This window comes from Lytechinus pictus, chromosome 3 (genome assembly GCF_037042905.1).
Source record: "Lytechinus pictus isolate F3 Inbred chromosome 3, Lp3.0, whole genome shotgun sequence".
Taxonomy (NCBI): Eukaryota; Metazoa; Echinodermata; class Echinoidea; order Temnopleuroida; family Toxopneustidae; genus Lytechinus; species Lytechinus pictus.
The window spans coordinates 17,678,753-17,689,493 of NC_087247.1; the positions used below are offsets into that span (position 1 = coordinate 17,678,753).

The 10,741-nt window shown below is 37.7% G+C and overlaps 1 protein-coding gene across 1 annotated transcript; it reads left to right on the forward strand.

Annotated features, from left to right (window-relative positions):
• Positions 1–2,299: 2,299 nt before the first annotated feature.
• LOC129255832 (galactosylceramide sulfotransferase-like) lies at positions 2,300–7,716 on the forward strand. The gene is made up of 2 exons (XM_054894161.2): positions 2,300–2,305; positions 4,664–7,716. The coding sequence occupies exons 1-2, from the start codon at positions 2,300–2,302 to the stop codon at positions 5,822–5,824; spliced, it is 1,167 nt and encodes a 388-aa protein (XP_054750136.2). The 3' UTR covers positions 5,825–7,716.
• The last annotated feature ends 3,025 nt before the right edge of the window (positions 7,717–10,741 follow it).

Below are 10,741 nucleotides of genomic sequence, written 5' to 3' on the forward strand. Positions count from 1 at the left end.
ACATCTGAACTTTGAACATGTTCAAAATCCGAACGTGATCAAATACGATCGATTCACTCGCATCAGGCCGTACCCAGGGTCGTGCGAGTGTTGTTCAACGTTGTACGACTTGGTGCGAGAGGTGGCACAACTAAGTAGTCGCATTTACTTGACTGGATGTCGTACAACACTTGCACATGTGCAAGCGACCTACATGTACAGAGACCTGTCTTGCGACTGGTTGCGATAATAATATGGACCATAAGAATGTTGCAAGACCGATCGCCACGGCTTACAACCTTGCACTACCGTTTCATTCGCATGTATGCGACCGTTCCACTCGCAATCCCTCGTGCAACACTCGCATGTGATCGCACGAGCACAATAAGAGCATATGCGACTTACTCGTGCAACGGGGTTTACTGGTTGTTTTTGTTGTACGACAGCTGTTGCAACTGTGAAAGCCTCTGTGCGATCTTATGAGATGACTAGCGATTGATGCCTGTTGCAGCCTGTCGCACCACCAAAAGGTCGCAAATGGTCGTACGTCAATTGTGAAAGGGGCTTTAGTAGTCGAGTGGAGATCGTACAACACTTGCACATGTGCTAGCGACCTATAGAGACCGATCGCAACACGGCTTACAAAATTGCACTACCGTTGCATTCGCATGTACGCGACCGTTCCTCGGTGTTACAAAATAGGAGTTAAGAATAAATAAAAGAGAGGGCAGCAAATATTAAAAAAAATTGTAATATAAACTGCACGAAATTAAAAGGGCAAGATAAGTTTATATTTTTGTCTTTTAAAACACAAATCAGACTTTTCCGAAATAAAACCTAGAGAAAATAGGGTAAAGGGCATCCCCCCTCAACAAATAGGCCCGTATACTGAATTCGGGTTTCAATTAAACTCTTCTAAGTTTGTGATTTAATTATGGATAGCTAATTGTTACATAAATCTGTAATGGTGCAGGTTTAATTTATTAGCTCATTCAAACAAAAGAATGTGTACATACGCGCACGTATCTCATTGCAGATTGGCTGACAGCCCATTGGAAGCCCCAAGCTATGGCTGCTATATTACATTGCTCTGAGTTCGAATTGGTCTATACCTCACATCAATCACACGAACACTCACACTGGTTTCATTCAAACGGACTAGCAATCGCATTCACGTCGACTCTCACGACTATGCAATCAGTCGTGCAACTATTGAGACTGATATGAAACCACTCGCATGTGATCACACGACCACTCGCACGAGCACAATACGAGCATATGTAGCCTCTTGTCGAGGCCCTGTCGGCTGCTTTCCGAGCGAACATGGCTAAGCAAGGGAGAGAGCGAAGCAGAGCGCCGCGAGACAGGGCCTCTTGACATCTGAGCCAAATTTCACCGACTTTTTGTTTTTTATTGTTTTTACCAATATTCCGACCAAGAACTGGTCGGTGAAAATCATCCAATGAGAGCGCAGGCCGCTATGACGTCATATTGAATATTCATGAGCTCATCTTGAATGGCGACCCGTGGATTCTTGGCGAAGAGTGACGACGAAATATCAAAGAGCATTGAATATGCCTCTAAAATGCTGAATATTGACAGATTTAAGGATTTGCAAGTCGATGAAAATAAATCTGCACTGAAAGGACGAGATGTTTTTGTTAATCTACCCACAGGATATGGAAAAAATGTAATATTTCATGCGATTCCACTATGCGTCGATTATCGATCTCCGCTGTGCAGTGAGGGAATGCTGGAGTAGAGCTTCCCCTTGACTCGAGTCTGACCAGCGGCTGACCAGTATCTCCCGGGAAGTTTCGGGGCGGTGATGGGTCGGCATGTTACGGCCAGTACTAGTAGTAGCAGTAGTAACACTACTTGTAGCATTTTGCTGGTTATATCCCCTGTAGTGTCCCGCAATTAAATGAATCCCCTGCAGAATAGTGGACTACTATAGTATTCCGATCCCCGGTCGAAACAGCTTTGACATTTCATTGGTTTACTAGGTGACCGGTGATATCATGACTCATGTATATTCATTAGGAAGACGTTCCTCATTAATATATAATTCAGCTCAGCTGTCAAGAGGCCCTGGCTAGCGCCAGGCCTAATTCGCTTCACAAATTAGGAAATCCCTCGCTTCGCTCGGGAAGCCGCCGCCAGGGCCTCGACAAGAGGCTAGAGCATATGCGACTTACTCGTGCACGGGGTTTACGGGTTGCTTTTGTTGTTCGACAGCTGTTACATTTGTGAAAGCCTTCGTGCGATCTTATGAGATGAATAGCGATTGATGCCTGTTGCGCGACCAAAATATCGCAAAATGGTCGTACGTCAATTGTGAAAGGGGTTTTAATGAAAATCAAGTGTACGATTAATTGCTAATCGTTGTGTAACGGGTCCATGGTAATGAAACAACTCATAATCCATTCGATATTTTTTCGTATCTATTTTTATAGTTTGTTTAATCGAACTTTATGGATGGTGGTCGCCAACTAAAGTATATCAATATAAAAATAATGATATCCCACACATTTTTGGAAGCTAGGCCGTATAATACGAAAGTAGGTTACTGTAACTTTGCCAGCAGACAGAGCCCCAAAATTCTCCATATTTTCTACTACTCTACAAGTTCTTCTTTGAATGCAAATTTCTCGATTATCAATTTTAAGATATTAACATTTTTGTATGGTTGATTATAATTATTGTTGAAATCCATAATTATTTGAAGTCTTATTATATTCAAGAATCCTTTCGTAATGTAAAAATCAGTTTCTTAGATTCACGACAAGAAAACAATAACAAGTGGAATGCCTCTGGCGGTCTCACCTGCATCACGCGATTCAATATAGCAGCAGTGCTGACTTTGGAAAACAACCTTTTAATAATTATTCACAAAAAACACCATTCATATGATACAATACTACGTTCATTGACATTTGACCTTGATAATGTGACCTAAAACTTGTCAGTGATACTTGATTACCCCTATATCCACATTTTATACACTATATCTATAAACTTTGAAAGTTATGACAGCAATTTAATAATTACCTCTAAAATGGCCAAAGTTCAATGACCTTAAATGACCTTTGACTTTGGTCATGTGACCTGAAACTCGCATGAGATATTCAGTGATACTTGACAACTCTTATGTCCAAGTTTTATGAACTAGACCAATATATTTACAGAGTTATGATGGTAATTCAACAAATACCCCCAACATGGCCAATATCCATTGACCTTTGACCTTGGTCATGTGACCTAAGACTCGCACAAGATGTTCAGTGATAATTGGTTACTCTTATGTCCACGTTTTATGATCTAGATACATGGCCTAAGTTCATTGACCTTACATGACCTTTGACCTTGATCATGTGACCTGAAACTCGCATAGGATCTTCAGTGGTACTTGATTACTCTTATGTCAAATTTTCATGAGTCAGATCCATAAACTTTCAAATTTATGAGGGAAAGGTGGAATATGATATAATTTTCTGAATATGTTTATGTCAAATCTGGTACAAATATTTTTCTTGCTCGCTCACAACTACGACATGTCTGGCCCCTCAAAATTTTGGGCTCATTACGCCACTGATAATTAAGAGAACTTCTTGAGATTTTGAGTAAAATTGCATATTAATGAAGTAATTCTCGACCTCAACAATTCCATAAAGCCATATAAAACAATGGAATTATTAGGAGAAATAGCGTATTTTATTCTGAATAAATTAGCATTTGCATAGAATTGTAATGAAACATGCAGTGGCATAATGAGCCAAGGAATTCGAGGGGGCTGGATGTTGCGTATTGGGCAAAAATTATATTAAAAAAAAAATGTGAGCGAGCAGAAATTTAGGCATTTTTATCTTTGAAAAAATCAAATTATGTATGGCATAATATTCATTTAAAAAAGTATACTTCACTCTTCTCTCTTTCCCTTTCTTTTTTTCTTGGTCGTGTTTTTTTTTTGGTTGGGGAGGGGGAGGGGGCAAACGCCCGAGGCCCCCCCATCTGTGCACCACTGAAGCAATTACTTTGAAACTGGCTTTCCTTCGCAAGCTGCTAGCTAGTACAAATATAATATTTTCCATGTACGGTAGAACACGGTCGACGCGTGCGCCGCCGAGACTATATCGAAAATAAATATTAAGCCTATAAACATGAAAATGCACAAAATTTGTGTTTTTTCCTTCTTTCCTTCCTTTTTTAATGCAAATGTCCGTCGAAGTGTTCCAAAGATGACACACATGCACCCACACACAACTTCACCTCATATGCGGCCTCCTTACCCTCACACAAATTTACACAGATAAACAACTGGTACAAGAGACTACTAAGCACTGCCTTTCGTGAGGGGCTCCCCTGGTTATCTCGGGAGGGGGGGGGGGTGTGCGTTGATTTGTCTCCCCTCCCTCAACCTGCCCTTTGGAGAAAGGCTCCCCCGGTTTTATCGAAAGGGTGCGGCCATCCCCGCTCCGCGAACGCATACGATCGTAACAAGCAACTTTATCTTCATTACGATGAATATTGATGTATCTTGTGTACACGATGAATATTGTACATATGTTGTTTTATTGAAGCAATAAAAAAACCAAACAAGTCCCCTGATGAAATATTCCCAGATCTTCTAATCCTTTCGCTCTCTAATGGATGTTTCTTTTGATTATTCTCATCCCCTCCACAGGCATTTCTGGTACTTTTAATTGGCTTGGTATATATTTTTTTCTTGGTGGATACATACAGACGTGCCATAATTCAGGAAGTGGGAACGACCATAGAACACCGAAGAACCGTTCTACAACCTCAACCCGTTCTTCAAAGAAAGTGCAATCCTGTTAGAAGCGCGGTGTTCATTAAAACTCATAAAACAGGGAGCACTACCATCAGCACTGTTTTAAACAGATATGGTGAGAGGCACAACTTATCCTTTCTTGCTAACAAACGGGATCCTACAAGAGGACATTTCCGCACTATTCAGGTAAAAAACAAGACGATAGTGCCGCCCTTAGGGGTCGCCATTAATGATTTTGTAAACTACAAGAACTACAACTTGATGACTTTCCATATATTTTTCCTACCAAATGAGGAGAAATTAAAACAGGTAATGAGTCCAGAACCACGATTTTTCACTATTCTTCGGAATCCAGTCAGACAATGGGAGTCAGCATTCTTTTTCTTCAGAGGATATAAATCAATGAAAATACCTGGAAAAAACGCATCTCAATATGTCAATAACTTTTTCAAGAAACCAGTCACATATTGGGGAAAAAAGTTCAAGAGCATACATCGAAATGGTCAGTGGGTTGATATAATTGGAAGTTCACGGGACATCAACGAAAATATGACTCATGTTGGAGAATTAATCAAAGAACTTGATAAAAAGTTACATTTAGTGCTAATCACCGACTACGTTGATGAGTCGCTGATTCTGCTTAAACGTCTCCTGTGTTGGGAGTTCGAGGACTTGTTGTACGTTAAGATGAATCAACGTCCTTCAAATTCAAGTGGATTGATAAGTGAAGACCTAAAAGAGAAGATTAAGCAGTGGAATAAAGCAGATATGATTTTGTATGACCATTTCAATAGAACTCTGTGGAAAAAGATAAAGGATATTGGGCCAAACTTTTACAAGGATCTCGTCGTATTCCGGAAGATGTTGGACAATTACAACAAATGGTGCAATATTACTATGACAGCTAACAAAATAAGGAAAGTACCTGTGGCACAAAACTCATCAGCTATTTGCCAAAGACTTGTAGCAAATCACACACATTATTTGAAAATAATGTTGGACCGCCAGAACCAGACAGCATTTTCTATGAACACTTCTCAAACTATATCGTAAACCTCTTTACATAAGCAATGATAACAAGATACTGTTGGACAAAATTATTTTGAGTTTAGTTTCCCGAGATTTTTACTCATGATCTATAGCGCTTGTTTTCGTAAAACGCTGCAATGGGGGAGGGGGGAATTCTGCTCCAAAGCACAATGTTACCTTTTCAGTCGATAGTGCCAAATTACCAAGTACAATATTTTTTGTTTGTTTTGAATAATATTTCATTTTCTTCCTCTTTCAAATCAATAAGTTTACAATCACAATTCATATAAATAAAGATTATTTGTATGTATACAATCAATAAACAATCAAACAAATAAATATATCAATATCAATGAGATTACGAATATTTTTTAAATGATTACAAATGAAATTAAACTGCCAAATTTATCTTCTATAACAATGTGAAAGCAGAGGGGAAAAACCCGTATCAATCGACAAAAAAAAAATGTACTTTGTAAAAAATTACTTTTTCCCTGAATAGAATAGAAATAATCTCTTTTGCACATATTAATTGTACAAGAAATAAAAAAAGGATAAAAGATTATTTTAAAGGTTAATTAGAGGAAGGTTATCCTAAAACGTCCCTACACACTCACCTTACCCCCATACCCCCTCCCCCCTCATCTCTCTCCCCAGACACTCACACAAGCTCACTTCAACTCACCACCACTCACAGCTCCCCCCCCCCCTCTTCCCCGTCACAAAACTCACACATCCATCTACACACGTACACCCACACACAATGCATCCTGCTCTGGTACAACTATCTGTATTTGAACAAATAAACAAAACAGAAACAAAATGAAGCAACCAATACATCCATAGTATTAAGAAAGGTATGCATTGATTTGTTCCCATTTCCTTAAGTGCACCCCTAGCTTCCCCTTTTTAAACGCTATTTGATATTCCGTATCTCTATACTCTTTAACCAAATGTGTCACTTTCTGTACGGTTGGCAATATTCCCTGTTTTCTTGAACTAAAAATGATATACTTAATTAAGAATATAATACAGTTTATTAAAGCTACTCTTGTAGTATTTCCAGATATCCCCATGAAAATTGTTTTCCAAACGTCACTGCCAAGTTCATTCAGTTGAAATATTTTACTCATCTCTTCCCATAATCTCTTAACTTCAGGACAATAACAAAATAAATGTTGGTAAGACTCAACTTTTTTCTACAAAAGGAACATAAATTATCTGTCTCAAAACCGAATTTAAAAAGTTCCCTTTTTGGTTACACAGCCCCTTGTAATTGTTTGTATTGAAATTCTCTGTGTTTATTGCATAGCATTGCACATTTCAGTCTCAAAAATACTTCTTTCAGTTCCCCCATTCCCAAATCATATTCGGATTGCCCATCTGTAACATGAAATACATAATCAATTTGAAAATTTTCAATGAAGTGGTCATATATTCGTCTAGATTTTATATCACATAATTTCTGAACATGCCCACATATCATCAATTGAATTTCAAAAATGTCTGTATCCATTTACATAAAATCATTTTGTATCCACTCTTCTGTTATTACTGAAAATATCTTTTGAACTTTGAGCAAGTTTTCAGATGAAAATTTCAGATTATACCAGTATGAAACTGGTCTTAATTTACCTCCCAACTATTATATCCGAGACCTTAACTATACCTTTCTGAAATAATTCAACATAAATAAAGGTCTTATTATTAAGGCATGGACGCTTGTTATTAAAAATAATGGGATTACTTTTCCCTCCAAAATGTCTACACAAGATATGCCAATTAAATTGATGCACAGCGCCCTCTTCATTAGGTCGGTCTAGGTAGATTTTTTATTTACAACTCTTAAATTGTTGTGTGCCCTACTTATAAAAAAGGTGTAACTTTCCCCTTCACTTTCTTTGATACTTTTTCTTTAATTTTCTTCTTTAATTCAATTTCATTAGAGGTGGGCGGTGGGCATGAGGGGGGGGGGTGGAAATGGGTGATATTTCAGAATCAAGCTTTGCATGTCCGTCCCGTTTGAGGCCGAGTGTTGTCCTGATCGATGTAACTTAGTGTTTTTTTGAGAGAATCGGGTGCCATGCGCCGGTGGTGCAAGAGGATGGTTTTGACGGGGCATGTGTTAGGGCCCTAATAAACTGCATATTGCACCTAAACCGCAAATCGCCGTCTAAGCTTGTGAAATATTCCAAGGACCGTGTGTGCGTATGGGCGTAAACCATAGGTGTGAACACAGAGGGCGGCAAACATAAATCGCAGGATAGAGGTTGAAGTGTGAGCGAATTAGAACCTGGGGACGGTTTCATGACATTTTCGTCCGACAAGATGTCAGATCTGACGAATTTCCTTGATTCTGATTGGGTGTGAGACACTGTTACTATGGTAACTGTCTGATAAAGCAGGACTTGTCGGATAAAATGTCTGATAATCCCCGTCATGATACGCTCCCCATGACGCTGATATCCTTTTTTGAGAAATGTTGTTGTTGGAATAAGTATTTATTCATTCAAATATTTTACCAGGGTGCTCATTCAACATAAAGTTGGTCTCGCATGGGACCCTATTGTTATTATTAGGTGGTCCGTCTATAACAGATCACCTCTTAATTTCGTCAGAATTTTCTTTATTTATTTATTTTTAGCACCTATTTTTGTCGCCAACTTTTCTCCGAATTGGCTGAATCAATTTGGCTGATTTTTCTGTCATAAATAGAGTCTATCATAGAGACGGCATACTAAGCTTTTCAAGGTCATCTAATCATGATGACGTCATCTACGCGCCATTTTGTAAAATTCTTAATTTGATCATATCAACATAACGGATCATCAATAATCAATCATATTTACATCTAATAAACTTTAGGTCAAATGTCGTCTGTCAATGTCATGTAAAGGTCATGACGCGCGCGTCAAAGGTTAAAAAAATTATCAAAATGGCCTATAAGTTTTTTTTGGTACGTTTCAGGTCATTTTAAGCATTTCAATATTTTGCGCGCGTGTAACGGCGTTACGCAGCATAAATTCGCTGTTTTTTCTATGCATATCTATTATTGATATAATTCTGATCAAGTTGATACCTCGATCAGCTCTCTACGATCGTTAATGAGGAAATGAGCACCCATTAAAGTTTGCAGCACGCGTGCGCGCGAGCTCTTTCCATAGGCTCTATATGGGCAAAAACATGCCTATTAAAAATTCACTGTAGCTCTTCAGAACGAGCGGGGACCCCCAATTTTTTTTTCATATTTCGATAGAATATGAATCATACATATGATTTCATGTCTCATTGGACCCTAACGTATATTATGACGTCATCAAAATGGCGTCGGAAGTCAAACTATCCGTTTTGCGTGTTATGACGTCATTACAATTATGCAAATTTGGCTCTAACTCCGTGAATATTGGTCAATTTTCGCCCAATTTTGGATATGTTGTAGCTCAGGTCTGACAATTTCTGAATTATTGCCTTTTTTTTCATTTTGATAAACGGATCATCCTTAAAAATTGCAAATAATAACGGCATGTCATTTTTACTCATTTTGCGTGTAATCTCTGGGACATGGCTTTTTGTCAGAACTAGATTCTACATTCCTCTATTTCGTGAGCTATATGTCAATTTTTTCTTGTCAGTTATCCCTGAGATTTTAGTATGTCGTAGCTGAGATTCTAAGCTTTCGGGAGTGTTGCCTTCATTTTCCAATCAGATGCCGGGATCATGCCCGAATTTCACTTGCAAAATTGGATTTGAGATTCTCGTATTTTGCATACGTGTAAAGTCTATGGGAAATATTATAGCTCAATCGGTTAGGCGTCAGACTTGCATCTCATTCAATCATGCGGGCAGGGGTTCGAGTCCGCGGGTGAAAATGATGATTTTTTTTTATATTAATTTTTGTTCCTATCTTGCGCACGATCAATTATAAGAATTCTAATAAATAATAGTTGAAATATTGCAAAATAAAACAGATTATGATTACTTTTTTCATATTATATCTATCTAATCATATCCGTCTATCTATCCGCTATCTATGTTATAAATCTATCTATCTATATATCTATCTGTCTGTATATCTATCTACCTACATAATAATAATAATAATAATATACAGTTCTTGTATAGCGCATATCACAATTATGAATAATGTCATATCAATACATGACATATCTATCTATCTATCTCTCTGTCTAATATATATCTATCTGTTTGAATATGTCTCTCTCTCTCTCTCTCACTCTATCTATCTATCTATCCATATGTCTGTCAGTCTGTCTATCTACCTACATTGTATATCTATCTTTCTATCTATCTCTCTCTCTCTCCCTGTCTAATATATATATATCTATCTGTTTAAATATGTCTATCTATCTATCAATATATCTGCCCGTCTCTATCTATCTATCTATCTATCTATCTATCTATCTATCTATCTATCTATCTATCTATATGTATGTCTGTCTTGCTATCTATCTATCTATTTCTCTAATATATATATCTATCTGTTTGAATATGTCTATCTTTCTATATCAATATATCTGCCTGTCTCTCTCTCTCTCTATCTATCTATCTATCTATCTATATGTATGTCTGTCTATCTATGTTTTATCAATTTAACCACTTATCATTTATCTCTCCATCCATCACTCCATCCATTCATTCATCCATCCATTTATATATATAAATATCTTCTTATATGTATCTGTTTGAATATGTATGTCTGTTTGTCTATCTTTCAATCTAATATCTGTTTAAATACTTTTTTTTCTGTTTATCTATCTATACGACAGACTTTTGGTTATGACGGGAGTTGGGCAACTTGGGCTGTACACAGTCTTTTTTTTTGGGGGGGGGGGTGGTGTATCCCTAATTCTTCCAAAGCAACCTAACGCCTTTAGGTTTAAGCAAAGGAAAAAGGACAAGGGAAGAAATGAAAGGGGGAAA